General features: G+C 36.1%; 1 protein-coding gene and 1 non-coding gene across 2 annotated transcripts; one reads left to right on the forward strand and one right to left on the reverse strand.

The window, feature by feature from the left end:
- Window positions 1-7,861: 7,861 nt before the first annotated feature.
- Window positions 7,862-8,797, forward strand: LOC114087312 (olfactory receptor 6C76-like). The gene has a single exon (XM_027928738.1). It carries the CDS (start codon window positions 7,862-7,864, stop codon window positions 8,795-8,797), a length of 936 nt encoding a protein of 311 aa, XP_027784539.1.
- A 6,040-nt stretch (window positions 8,798-14,837) lies between these two features.
- LOC114088768 (U6 spliceosomal RNA) lies at window positions 14,838-14,942 on the reverse strand. The gene has a single exon (XR_003582055.1). It is a non-coding gene; the product is annotated as a U6 spliceosomal RNA (small nuclear RNA).
- Window positions 14,943-15,415: the final 473 nt, after the last annotated feature.

Here is a 15,415-nt window from a genome sequence, read left to right on the forward strand (position 1 = left end):
CATGGCTTTGGAATCCCTGGAAACTGTTTCTTCTGAGCCAGCAGTGGAAAGATACTGGAGATCAACTAAGCTGGCAAGAGTTTTAGATAGCATAATCACAATAGTGACAGCTCATCATCTTTAGCATATTGTGTTGGTTAGAAGCAAGGAACAGCCTTAACATTGGTGAAAAAGAGGCTATGAAAGGGCATGAACACGGTGATCATGAATCCTGCCTTAAAGCTTACTTGCCACATCTCATAAAGGAAATATTGTTATTCATGTCTAGTGTAAAAAGAAAAAATAATAATAATAATTTATTGCCTGAAACATACTAAACATAACATTTACAAAATCTTAGAAACAGAGGGAAGAGGAGGATTAGAAGATGGGAGTACAGAGTGAGGCAGCCATTCCCCATCCTTGACAACATAGAAAAGAGGCAGTGAAGGGACAGCTGGTTTGATAGGTGGTTGCAGAATAAATCCTGTAAGACCCAATATTACAAAGTATGAGACCTGGAGAGATGCTGAGGGCCATAGCCCAGTAGGAATGACGCATGGCATTTTTGGTTGAAAGGTGACACCAGCAAGCCATTAAGATGATAATGATTATGTTAAGATGTGCATTCAATTGGATTTTAGACCCCTGCTGTCTGCCTTGGCCTGCTACTTTGGAGCTCTCACGGGACTCCCGGAGAGTTCCCATTGGTTGGGGAAGTGCGGTAGGAGGGATTTCTGGAGGAGGGATTTCCTGTTGGTGTGGTGTGTCCCTGGAGAAGGCCACATGCGTGGCGTTCCCGGGAGTTTTGGAAATAAAGTTTGTTCCTGCTTGAGTGGCTCGTGATTTTTTGCCCAGCCAGACTGCGGCAGAGAGACCTGAAGATTGGTTACTGAAGTAGAAAATACAGTTCTTTAACCCAATCCCAGACCAGGATGGGGAAGAGGGGAGCAACAGAAAGATAAAAAGAGAGCAGAAAAGGACAAAAACTCACCCCTTTAACAACCACTGGGAACACAAATAGACCAAAATAAACTTGACAGGAGAAACCACATGCTCTGCAGGGTCTTGCTAAGTTGCTTAGGGCCTCAGTACATTGCAGAGGTTGCCTTTGAACTTGAGGGTCCTGCCTCAGCATCCCAAGTCACTGGGATTACAAGAGTACAACACCTCCCCTGGCTCAGATCAGGTAATTTAAACAAATCTTGAAGAGAAAGGTGAGTTGGGCTCTGCAGCCGTTTTGTGGATCCCACAGCTGAACACACACCCTTTAAATTAATACAGCATCTTGCCACCTACAGTAAGCAATAGACTAAACCAGAGGGACCCGCATATCTAGAAAGAACTTGCTGAGGGATCACTGCTAGATAAAATAGCTGAATTCCCTCCCTCTCATCAAGAGCAAGGGGAGCGGTGTGGAAAAGACCCACTCCACGAAGTTAAAGCCTACTACAGTACTCCACACATCCTCCTCAAGAATCATAGAGAAGGGCATCCACAATTGTGGCCACCCAGAATTCTCTGTGCAGGAAGTGAGAGCTCATATCCAGGGGAGAAAGCAGTTTGAGCACAAATAGAGGAAATAGAAGCTGTCAGGATCATTATACAGGCTCATCATTACACAGGAGGCCTGGCCAGGAAGTTGCCTCAGCCCTAAGAACGAACGATTCTTCTGATGGCAGCAGCCTCCTGCATGAGGCCTATCCCAGAAGGAAACTGCCTGGAAATCCAGTGGCAAAGAGGGCAGTCCTTGGACCATGACAGCAGTCAGCAGAAGGCCATGAGGAGAAATTGCCTGAACCCCAGGAAGCTTAAAGTGCAGGTGTCTGGATTATGACCACAGGCATTGGGAGGTCAATCAAGGTGGAAAGTCGTCCAAGTTCAATGCAGTGGAGAACAACGGCACCCAGATTGACCCATGGCCAGATATGGTGAGTGTTTAGGCACTGTTTGAACACCTACTGGATGCTACCTCAGTTACAGTCAACAGGGGAAGTGAAGCCTGCCATTCACAACCTGGGCAGTGGAAGCTAGAACCCAGATGAATCAGCTGAATCTTTTTACTCAATATTAAGAACAGTACCCCAGTGACCTGTGCCAGCCAGGGGAAATGCTTCTGAACCACAAATCACCCACACAGAATCCACAATCATGGAACCTCTGCTTGTACACTGCCATCAGGCCCTTGACTGCCTTGAAAAGGATCCTGAAGAGGAGAGCAAGTACAGCCTGCTTCTTGGCAATCACAGCCCTAGCCCAGAGCCCAGCATCTTGAACTCCTGCACTCATAAAAACAACCAACAGACATGACATGACAACTCCTGTCAGTCAGTCACAGGCTCCTGAGCCGACAAACCAGAATCAGCTGGTAGGAGATCCATAGCAACTTAGGGAGTGTCTCCTGTGACCCAGCTCCTCTGAAGGGGTCCAAAACCAAGAATGATGGACATCTTCTAAATGTTCCAAATCCTAATAAAATCCAAGCCATTTTCAATGAGAATTTTCTTCATGTTGCCATGTTTACTATAAATAACACAAACTTCAACTTAATCATATATATTAATACATATTACTCTCTGTCTGGAGAGGTAGTTGTTACCCTAATAGCTGACATTGTATCTTCAACACCTTTCCATATATTTTTTCTAATAATTTAAAGCATTAAATAGAATTGTTCTGTGCTTTCCTACTTCTGGTTTACTCTTGCTCCTCTTACTCCTAGTCTCTCTCCAACATTATCTACTATTATCTATTACATTACTACATCAATCCCACCCCATCTATATTTTTCTTCTTTTCAACTTGGTGTGTATTCTTCTTTCCCACTTTTTTCCCTCTCATTTGCCCAGTCTTTCTCTTTTCCACTTTCAGCCCTTGTATAATGCTATAGAAAATTTTCTATATTTAAAAAATAACGTAAAATCAGCATTATGAAAAAATGTTTATAGCACCACAATTAACAATAACAAGCTGTGGAACCAACCTGGGTGCCCTTCAATAGATGAATGGGTAATGAAAATGTGGTACACATATACATTGGAGTATTACTCAGGTATAAAGAAGAGTGAAATGATGCCATTTGCTGATCAGTGGAAGCTCAATAGAGACAATCATGCTAAGTGAAATAAGCCAGATCCAGAAAGTCAAAGGTCAAATATTTTCTCTGATATGTAGAAACGAGTCCAAAATAAGGGGAAAGAGATAAAGCAAAGAAAATGAGGGGTTCCATCCCAAGAGAGGAAAGATAAATCAATTAGAAGACAGAATTGAAGAAGAGAGAGGAAGAACAGATAAGGGAAGAACAGTGGGACAAACTGACCTATTTGTCTTATGAACGCAGGGGAATGTACCAGAGTGAATCTCACCATTATGCATATCCACAAGACAATAATTTATAAGCAAAAACTATAAGTAAAGGCAGAAAACTCAGTAGAGGAAAGGGAACAGGGGGAGTGAGGAGAAGAGGGAAAGGGGATATAGTGGGGATTGAATTAGAGTAAATTATATTCCATGCTTTCATAATGACAAAGTGAATCCTAGTGTTATGTATAACTAAGGGAAACCAATTAAAAAACACAAGAAATGGGAAATGCCGCAGTCTGGCTGGGCACAAATAACCGGGAGGTCGAGCCACTTATAGATTCAAGCAGGAATGAACTTTTATTTTCGAACTCACGGGAACGCCACCCATGCGACCCTCTAGGAACTCCCCGAGAGCTCAACCAGAACTCAACCAACCCCTGCGAACTCTAGGAACTCCATGAGAGCTCAAAAATAGTGGGCACCCAAGGCAGCAGGAACCGCCCCTTCTGGCAAAATGCCAGGCACCATCTTGACCTGGCCATTGGCTCTCAACAGGGAAAGATACCTTTTTTTTTTAAATTTTGGTTAGAAAAATTCTGTCCTTCATTGACCATTCTCTGAAAATAAGAGAGTCAATGTAAGTCACCAGTATTTCTCCCCCACTTCCATAGATTCATCTGCCATAGCACATCCAGATAGATACAACACAATTCTTAGGACAAAAACAATTCAAATTCAGCATATATATCATACATACTGTACTCAAAGAATTCAGCATCTGAAATGATGAACCAGACCCTAAATTGTCCAATAGAAAAATCACAAATAAGAAAATGAAATCAGGATATAAACTATGCTTGCTTGGTTTCTAATGTGAAAGGAACAATATTTTTTTTTATTTTTAGTTGTTCTTTTGGATACATATGTCAGTAGAGTATATTTTCAATTATTTATGAAAACATGGAGTATAAAAGTAAATGAGGGCTGGGGCTGGGGCTAAGAGGGTGGAGCACCTGCCTTGTATGTGTGAGGCACTGGGGTTGATCCTCAGTACCACATAAAAATAAATAAAGATATTGTGTTCATCTATAACTAAAAAAAAATTAAAGAAAAGAAGTAAATGATATATGAGGAATTTTTCAGATATATATTTCATGAGTTTTATGTTTATATTATACTCTCAATTTTTATTGTAACTTGCTGATGTGATTATGTACTAACTTTATCTTTCCTGAAATACGTATGAATATTCTTCCTATCAAAAATAAGAATATAATGGGATCAGTTAATATGTTATGGTTCAGATATGGAGTGTCCCTCTAAAGCTCCTGAATCAATTACAGAAATATTCAGAGATAAAGTGATGAGCTTATGAGAATAGTGAACTAACCAAGCCATCTTAAAATGAATGTATTAACTGTACTTACTATATAAGTGGGAGGGGTGTGGTTGGAGAAAGTGGGTCACCTGAGGCATGACTTTGGAGTTTATATTTTGTCCTCAATGCCTGGGGATGATTTCTCTCTCTCTCTCTCTCTCTCTCTCTCTCTCTCTCTCTATATATATATATATATATATATATATATATATATATATATATATAGATATATATATATATATAGATATATAGATAGATAGATATAGATATGTATAGATATATAGATATAGATAGATTGATCGATCTATTGATCTTCTTATTTGCCATTAAGTTATCAGCTCCCCTCACCTTTATGCCATGATGCTCCATCTCACCTCAGACCCACTGCAATGGAATCAACCATCCATGGTCTGAACCTATGAAACAGTCATCCAAAATAAATATCCTATCCTATTCATTGGTCAGAGCAATGAAGTCATAACTAACAATATTCTATGGCCTCTCCTCTTTCTATTTCCTGCTTTTTTACATGTTCCCATGAAGTGGTATTATATCACAATATCTTTATTTATTTATAATAAATAAATAAATATTGTTTGGCAGGTATTTGTTTCAGGTTGAAAGAAAAGAATATGAACAATATGAAGTCCAAGGAAAGTCAAGACTGTCATTTCTTCCTTGTTGTGGCTAGCATTATACACTTTTCTGTTATTTAATATTGAGGAAAAATATACAATTTCTAAAAGTGCCTAATTAAAATTACTCAGCTTTTCTTTAGGGTGCTGTCATCAGTACCATGGTCTCCTGAGACAGTTTAATTCTTCTCTCCAACAAGAATCCCCTGTGTCTGTTTGGAGGAGGGAAAAAAAAAGCAGATAAAACTAGCTTGTTTATTTAAGAAAGAACATTTATAAAACTAAGTTTTCTACCTGGAAGGTGAGCAAAGCAATAAAAAAATACAGCTCATCTTTATTTAAACAATACTTACTGAGAGGCAAGTAAAATGTATTTCAGGTTTCTTAGCACCTAGGGTCAGGACTTTGTTCTTTTTAAAGAAATTTTGGGACACAAGATATGTCTTGGATCATACAACCTTGGAATATTCCTTTACTATTAATCATCTCAACAATTTTATTTCATATGCCTAATAGCTTATCTCTTTTCCATTGTTATTGCTCCTTGATTCTCATTCATGAAATGAAACCTCTCTTAATTAGTTTCAGTTGATTCACAAACAAAATATACACCTTTATCAAGTCTATTTATCTGTAAGTATTTCCCCCAAATACCTAAACAATTCCATTGTTTTCTTTCCTGCTTTCTCAGCCACCCTTTTTCTCTCTCCCCTTATCCCTTCCTATATTCTTTCCTTCCTTCTTTCCTTTCTTCAATCTCTCTCTCTCTCATAGCTTTTCTTTTCTTTTTTTTTTTTTTGAGAGAGAGAGAGAGAGAGAGAATTTTAATATTTATTTTTTAGTTTTTCGGCAGACACAACATCTTTATTTGTATGTGGTGCTGAGGATCGAACCCCAGGCCGCAGGCATGCCAGGTGAGTGCGCTACCACTTGAGCCACATCCCCAGCTTTTCTGCATTCCATGAAAGCATGATCTCTGGCTCTGAAATCCTTCCCTGTAACCAGTTCTAAACTGTCCATTTTTCTACTGCCATCTCCAATTCCAAACTCATACGTCTACTCCCAAATAATAAGTTGATACACTTTTACTCAATGACAATTTTGAAAAGCTACCTGAGGAACTCACTTTCAGACTTAACATGAATTGATTACTTGGGACTGCCCTTAGAGCTTCTGCCACCGCCCAGAACACCAGATTTCTCAAGAGGTCACAAGCTTGTTCCCAGACTATAAACAGCAGAACTTCTTGGATTCTTTGCTTAGGTCTGGTTATAGGACCTTCTGACAGTACTTGAGGCCATGTCCCAATCCCACTGGGGCCTCTGTGATGTTAGCAATGTTTTTAGTGGAGCATTCCTACAGCAGGTTCACTGTACATAGCAAACATCATCAGTCCAAATTCCATCCATATGCTACATAAGTTTGTCATTATGCAAGAAAATCAGAGGTAGGCACAGATTGAGAAGTGTATATAAAGATCTGAAAGCAGAGCATCCAACATTGTCACTCAAGGAAAAGTAACCTAGCATATGGGATTCAGCATTAAACTGCTACCATGTGGGATTATCTCATTGTAAGTGCATTTTTAAATTTCTTGCTTCATTTATTTTTTTCTCCTTTCTAATCATTGTATAATCACTTAACTTTGGCCCTCAGAAACTCATCTATGCAGTGATAAATTATTATTGAATTCAAAAAGGAAAAATTTTAATAAATTGTAAAATTCTGAGTTCGCTTCTTTTTTTTAAAGAGAGAGAGAGAGGAGAGAGAATTTTTTAATATTTATTTTTCAGTTTTTGAAGGACACAACATCTTTATTTTATTTTTATGTGGTGCTGAGGGTTGAACCCAGCCATGCCAGGCGAGCGCCTTACCTTTTGAGCCACATCCCCTGCCCCCTGAGTTTGCTTCTTTAGAATTACATAAATAATACTTTTCCTTGTCGTGATTCATTTGTGAAATTATTAATTCTCCATGCCAGTAAGAATGATACTTAGTATCATGGAAAATTAAGTTTTCACATTCAGAAAATTCAGAACATGTGCTCATTGCAACAGTATTTTAACAACAAATATTTTATATTTTAAGATGTTTTACTTAGTTTTTACACACACATGGTCAGATATTTAAAGGAAAGTAGGGCACATTTGACAATATAATTTTCTTATGCAGATGCAGTTGTTAAACCTATGAAGAAACTAACTTGATATTAAATGGATGGAGATGTACACTGCAGGTAACAGACATAGATTATTTTGGTGTGGTTTATGTATACTTTCCAAATTTAGTGCATCTTCTATTTCAAATATTTTTTTTTGGTTGTGTATGAACACAGTATCTTTGTTTATTTATTTTTCTGTGGTGCTGATAATCCAACCCAATGCTCTACCACTGAACTACAACCTCAGTCTCCAAATTTAGTGTATTTTGATGATTAATTTATTGTTTCTTTACAGGCCTTTTATGTTTTCTGACTCAGAAAAAGTGATGAAAAGTCTGTCCTAAACTTATTAAAGAATTGGTTTTTATTTTCATCTTTAGACCTGGAAGAAAGGGACAATAGGAAATGAAAAATCATACATCTGCAACTGAGTTCATTCTTCTGGGATTAACAGATGACCCAAAACTCAATCTTTTCATTTTTCTCTTTCTACTTTTCACCTACATACTGAGCATTACTGGAAACTTAACAATTATCACCCTCACTCTGGTAGACTTGCACCTAAAAACACCCATGTATTTCTTCCTCAGGAATTTCTCTTTCCTAGAAATCTCATTCACCACAGTTACTATTCCTAGATACCTGGTCAGCATCATAACAGGGGATAAGACCATTTCCTACAATTCTTGCATGGCCCAGGTGTTTTTCTTCATATTGCTTGGTGCAACAGAATTTTTCCTTTTGACTGCAATGTCCTATGACCGTTATGTGGCTATCTGCAAGCCTCTGCACTACACAACAATAATGAACAGCAAAGTCTGCACCCTGCTTGTCCTTGGTTCTTGGCTGGCAGGCTTCCTCATCATCTTTCCACCTGTGATCATGGGACTACAACTGGATTTTTGTGACTCCAACATCATTGACCACTTCACCTGTGACACCTCTCCTATGCTCCTGATCTCCTGCACAGACACGTCCTTACTAGAGCTCTTGGCATTTCTCCTGGCCATATTAACTCTCATTACAACCTTAACATTAGTGATTCTGTCCTATGTGTTCATCATTAAGACAATTCTGAGAATCCCCTCTGCTGAGCAAAGGAAAAAGGCCTTTTCCACTTGCTCCTCACACATGATTGTTGTCTCCATTTCTTATGGAAGCTGCATTTTCATATATGTCAAAACTTCAGCCAAAGAAGGGGAAGCATTGACCAAGGGCATAGCTGTGCTCAATACCTCTGTTGCCCCAATGTTAAATCCTTTTATTTACTCCTTAAGGAACCAGCAGGTAAAACAATCTTTTAAGAACTTTCTCAAAAAATGCTGGTCAAGTAAATTTTAATTATAAAGAAATGTAGTGCCTGAATATAAATAGAACCTGATATCTAATGCAGTACTAGTATTCTTCCATTTGTCCATTGTCTTCCAAAATCAACTTCTTTTTCCAGAATGTTTTGTTCGTCAGGTTTCTCATTTTGATCTTCAATGGCACAGCCACCATTTTACATTTATGTGTGCTGAAAATCCTCAGCATGTGTTAATGTCACAAAAATGAGAATGAGAGAATGATATTTAGTATTAATGCTAGAATTTTAAGTGTCCTTGAAGAACTTTCTTTGAGAGTACCAACCAAAGCAAAATAAATGTTATTTCAAGCAACCTTGAAAATTATTTTTCCAAGTGTATAAGTTTTTTTTTTTTTTTTTTTGGTGAGGTAGTGTCTTTGTGCACGTTTATATTTCTCCTTGTGTCTTCTATGGTTTTTGCATCATAAATATCGTTCCTAAGGTATCAATACATAGGTATTATATCTTCATGACGCATTTTATCTTTCATTGTCATAATGCATGTTGCTTCATGTTTTTTGACTTTCATTTCAAGATTATTAAAGGATTATCTTGGTATTTCTGGAAGACCCCTGCTATCTCAACATTAAGCATCTTCAACAAGCTTTTCTGATGATTGGTTCATCACTCATTATTTTCCTTTTAATTTGCTAACATTGAGCCTTGACTTCATCTTAAGACTTCTTTGGAAAGAGCCTGTCTTGCCTTTAGTTTCACTGGATCCAATACCCTCTTTGTCTATTTTTTTGGCAGTTTATATATACCAAATGTGCCCTTTTTCTCACCTTGTTCTCAAAATATCTTGTACACTCATCATATACTGAATTATTTTTCAAGTTTTGTGTGGTTTTACTCTTTTAAAAGATAGGGGTGTCTTTGGAGACTTAGGAGTGTTGTGGGGTTAAAATTATTTAAAATATCCACACTTCTGTAACAGTAAAGTCCAGCTCCTTCAATGCATTTGGAAAGAGGAAAATAATGTTCTGGTAGTTGTTTAACAACTAGTTTATAATAAAAAAAAATGTTCAGACATAAATTTTACAAATGCAACTTATAAATAATAATAATAAAACATACCTTCATCTTCACCACAAATTTTATACACCCAATTCATTTTCACAGAATGTTTTTATCAAATTTCAATGTATGAGGAGAAAATGTTGCAGTTCAACATCAGTTTAACAAAGTCATATTTTAATCCACTTTTTCCTATAGATTTATTGTCATTAAGTCTGAGAAGCAATGTCTTATTTAATTAATTTTAAATATAATTTAATTACATTTGTATAATTAATTTTAAAATTCTTGGCATTGTTTAATAACTTCCTCTCAAGATTTTTAAAATCTTGACATGGTGGCATTACTTTCTATTTTCCAAATTAAGGACAAAAAGTCTGTGTTAGGGTATTCATTACAATTGCATTTGCCATACACCTCTAGGATTTTCATTATGCACATTGTTACAATTTCCCATCTGTCTTTATATTTCTCCATTATATAGCTTTATTTTAATTTTATTATTTTTTGTTTTATTAGTACATTATGTTTGTATATGATAGTGCAGTTCAGAATAACATATTCATAAATGCATGTAACATAAATTTTTTCATTACTTGACTTTAGTACCTAATATTGACTCCCTTTTTTACTCTATTGGTCTTTTTTCTATTTTTATTCTTTTATTGTTGTTACATTGGTTTTATTTTTGTTTTTTTGTTTGTTTTCATACAGATTATTGAACCCAGGAGGACTTTATCACTGAGCTACATTCTCAGCCCTTTTTATTCTTTATTTTGAGACAAGGTCTAAGTTGCTTAGGCTCTCTCTATATTGCTGAGGCTAACTTTTAACTTGTGCTCCTCCTGCATCAGCCTCCCCATTCGATGTGATTAGAGGCATATGCTTCCAAGTGTCTTTGCTTTTTAATTGGTGAAAAATAGTAATTCATAAAACTGGAATTCATTGTGGTATATTCATACATGTACTCAGCACAATTTGGTCAGTTTCATTACACAGTTTCCCCTCTTCCCCACCCCTCCTTCCTTCTTCTCAATTCACTTTCTCCATTCAACTGTTCTCACCCTCACCACTTTTCTTATTCTTTATTTCTCTCTTCCATTCACATATGAAAGAAATCATTACACTTCTGATTTTGAATCTGTCTTATTTAACATAACAGCATGATGATTTCAATTCTGTCCATTTATCAGCAAATGACATAACTCCAGACTTCTCTATGTCTGAGTAGAACCCCAGTGTATACATATCACATTTTCTTTATCAATTCATCTGTTGGAAGACACCTGGTCTGTTTCCACCACTTGATGATTATGAACTGTGCTGCTATAAACATTGGAATGCAATTATCACTAAAATATGCCTATTTTAGGTATTTTGGGTAAATGTCAAGGATTGGAACAGCTAGGTCATATGATGAGTCTATTTCTAGTCTTCTGAGGAATCTCCATACTGCTTTCCAAAGAGTCTGAATTAATTTGCAGTGCCACAAACTGTGTATAAGTGTACCTTATTGTCTACATCCTCCTTAGCATTTATTATTATATATGTTATTGAAGCTTGCCATTCTACCCAGAGTGAGATTAAATCTCAGTATACTTTTGATTTGCATGATGCTAATGATGTTGAACATTTCTTCATGTATTTGTTGACAATTTGCAATTTTTTCTTTTTAGAAATGTCTGTTGAGTTTATTTGTGCATTTACTGAGTAGGTATTTTTTCTGTGTTAAGTTTTTTTTTTCTTCATATATTTTGGATATTAATTCTTTGTCAGAAGAATAGCTGTCATTGATTCTCCCCCATTCTATAGGCTACCCTTTCACACTCTTAATTGTTTCCTTTTCTGTGCAGAAGTTTTAAAATTTGATTTCATCCCACTTATTAATTGTTGGTTTTATTTATTGATCTTAGGGATCTTATTAAGGAAGTCAGTGTCTGTATGTGTATGTTGGCATGTTAACCATACATTTTATTCTAAGACTTGCAAAGTTCTTGCTCTACTTTGTATATCTTTGGTCTATTTTGAGTTGACTTTTAAGCCAGGTGAGAGAGCGGGATCGGGTTTCATTCTTCTAATACAGATATCCAGTTTTCCCAGCACCATTTCTGTAAAAGGTTGTCTTTCCTCCAATGTATGTTTTGGTGCTTCTCTGTATCTGTGTAGTATTGTCTCTGTGTTTCTATTTTGTTCCATTGGTCTTCATGTCTGTTTTGATGTCAGTGCCATGCAGTTTTTGGTACTGTTGCTCTTGAGTAGAATTGAGACTCAGTACTGTGATGCCACCAGCCTTGTTCTTACTGGTCAGGATTACTTTGGCTCTTCAAGGTCACTTATTCTTCTATATAAATTTTAGAACTGTGTTTTTCAAGTTCCATGAAAAATGTCATTGGTATTTTCATGGGAATTGCATTAGATCTCTGTATTACTTTTGGTACTATGGCCCATTTGACAACATTATTTATGCCTATCCAAGAACAGGGGAGGCTTTTCCATCTTCTAATGCCCTCTTCAATTTCTTTCTTCAGTGATCCACAGTCTTCATTGCACAGGTCTTTTGCTTCTTTGGTTAGATTTATTTTCAGTATTTTTTGTTTGGGTATTTTTTGTTTGTTTGTTTTTTTAGGGTATTGTGAATGGAATTGTTTTTCTGATTTGTTTCTAAGCAGATTCATTAGTGGATTAGTGAAATATAGGAAAGCTATTGACTTTTGGATTCTGATCTTGTGTCCTGCTACTTTGCTGCTACTTTATCAGCCCTAGAAGAATCCTGGAGAAGTTTCTGTTTATGTATAGGATCATATCATTTGCAAATAAAGATAATTTGATGTTTTCTTTTCCTATTTGTATCCCTTTAATTTCCTTTTCTTAAATGATTGCTCTGGCCAAAATTTCTAGAGCTATGTTTATAGGTTTGTTGAGACTGGATACCTTCATGCTGTTCTTGATTTTAGAGGAAATACTTTCAGATTTTCCTCATTCTTTATGATGTTTGCCATACATGTGCTTTATGATGATGAGGTAAGTATCTTCTATCCAAACCTTTTCAGTGTTTTTTAATTAAACATTTATTTTTTAGTTGTAGGTGGACACAATACCTTTATTTTATTTTTATGTGGTCGAACTCAGTGCCTCATGCATGCTACGCAGGCACTCTACCTCTGAGTCACAACCCCAAATGAAAACCAATGCTAAGTTTTGTCAAAATCTTTTTATGTATCTATTTAGATGATCATGTGGTTTTCAATTTTATTTCTATTTTTGTTATTAATTATAGTTATATAATATATATCTCCAAACTTGCATCTTGCATCTCTTGGATGAAACCAACTAGAACATCGTTTACAGTCTTCTTAATGTATTTTTAAATGTGAACTGCTGATATTTTACTAAGGACTCCAGGATCAACATTAATCAGTGATATTTTTCTGTAATTTTTTTTCCTTAATGTGTCTTTATCTGGATTTGGTATCAGAGTGATACTAAATTTATGAATGAATTTGGGAGTGTTCCTTCTCTTTGTGTTTCACAAAATAATTTGAATATATTAGCATTTATTTCTTCTTTAAAGATCTGGTAAAACCCAGCTGAGAATTCATCTTATCCAAGGCTTTTGTTTGTTGAAAGTCTTTTTATCACTGCTTTAATATTATTCCTTGATACTGGTCTGTTTAGGTTTTCTGTTTTGTTTCAATTTGGGTAGGCCATAGTATCTAGAAATTTGTCTATATCTTCTAGATTTTCTCATTTATTTGAAAATATGTTTTCAAAATAGTTTTTATTTCTTTCTTCTTCTTCTTTTTTTTCTTTTTTGGTAACAGGGATTGAACTCAGGGATGTTTAACCACTGAGCCACATCCCCAGACTTTTTTGTATTTTATTTAGAAGCAGGGACTCATAGAGTTGCTTAAGGCCTTGATAAATTGCTGAGGCTGGCTCTGGATGTGTAATCCTGCTGCCTCAGCCACCATAGCTGCTGGGATTAAAAGAATGCACTACCTTGCTCAGCTCAAAATACTTGTTTATACCTCTGGATTTCAGCCATGTCTGTACATTTTTTTTTTATCTTTAGTGTTTTTGGTTGGGGTCTTGTCTTTCTTTTGCTTAGTTTGGCTAAGGTTTGATCTTGTTTATCTTTTCAAAGAATTAACTTTTTGTTGCATTGGTCTTTTGAATTATTTTTTATTCTAAATTCCATTAATTTGATCTATGATTTAATGATTTCCTGTTGTTTATGAGTTTTAGAATTGGTATTTTTAAATTTCTCACATGACCCATTCGTCATCTAAAGGGTATTATTCAGTCTCCACATGTCAAAATGATTTGTTTTTTATTGTTTTATCAATTTAAAATTCATCCTATTATGATTGGTTAAGTACAAGGAATTATATATAGTTTTGTGTATTTTATAAGACTTGATTTGTGCCCCTAAATATGTTCTATTTTGGAGAAGATTACATGTACAGCTGAGAAAAAAGTAAATTCACTTGTTGATGGATAAAGTAGTCTATAGATGTCTGTTAGATTCATTTTGTTTATATCATTCTTAATGTCTATAGCGTTATTAGTTTTTGTCTGGATAATCTGAGAGAGAGGTATATGAAAATTCACTTAGTATTATTGATTAGAGTATATCTGAGTCTTTAAGTAGTATTTTATTTATGAAATTATGTTTGGAGCATAAGTTTTTAAAATTGCCATCATAGGATAGTTCCCTTTACCAATGTAAAGTGACCTTTCTGGGCTCTTCTGATTAATTTTGGCTTGATGTCTGCTTTTTTGGACAAGAGAGTAGTTACTCTGGCTTACTTTGATTCTGCTTTTCATTGCATATCTTTTTCCACCCTTTCAATTTCAAGCTGTGGCTGTCTTTTCGTATAAGGCATATATCTTATGAACAACATATGATTGAGGCCAGTTTTAACCCAGTCTGCCTGTCTGTCTTTTAATGGGAGAGTTGAGACCATTGATATTTAGTGTTTTTATAAAAATGATCATTTCCTGCCATTTGATTTCTTAAAAAATATGAAACACTTTATGAATTTATATGCCATCCTTTCACAAGGGCTATATTAAACTTCTCTGTGTTGTTGAAAATTTAATATACGTGCTGCCAAAGTGAACATCCAGCCATCTTTATTTAATAATATAGTCTTCCCAATAACATTTTCAATGGTTTTTGACCCATAGAAAACAACCTTGCAATTTAACAGAGATTTTCTTAAAACAGCAAATTGATTATTGATAATTTAATCCACTCTACATTATACTAATACAAAACTATAAACCTATGATTGCCGCAGTCTGGCTGGGCACAAAATCACGAGCCACTCAAGCAGGAACAAAGTTTATTTTTTGAAACTGCCGCCAATGTCCGGTACCGCCCGGGAAGATTTTTTCCACCCACGCGGCCTCCTCTCGGACCCCCGAGCGAGCTCCTCCCCCGGAACTCCCTCCTACTGTACTTCCCCAACCAATGGGAACTCTCCAGGAGTCCCGTAGCTGGCCTAGGTGAACAGCAGGAGTCCAATATCCATATGAATGCAAATCTTAACATAATCATATCATCTCAATGGCTAGCTGGCGTCACCTTTCAA

Source organism: Marmota flaviventris, chromosome 3 (genome assembly GCF_047511675.1).
Source record: "Marmota flaviventris isolate mMarFla1 chromosome 3, mMarFla1.hap1, whole genome shotgun sequence".
Taxonomy (NCBI): Eukaryota; Metazoa; Chordata; class Mammalia; order Rodentia; family Sciuridae; genus Marmota; species Marmota flaviventris.

What these genes read in the sequence shown, in the direction of transcription:
- LOC114087312 (XM_027928738.1), top strand. Translation starts at nt 7,862, where the DNA reads ATGAAAAATCATACATCTGCAACTGAGTTCATTCTTCTGGGATTAACA.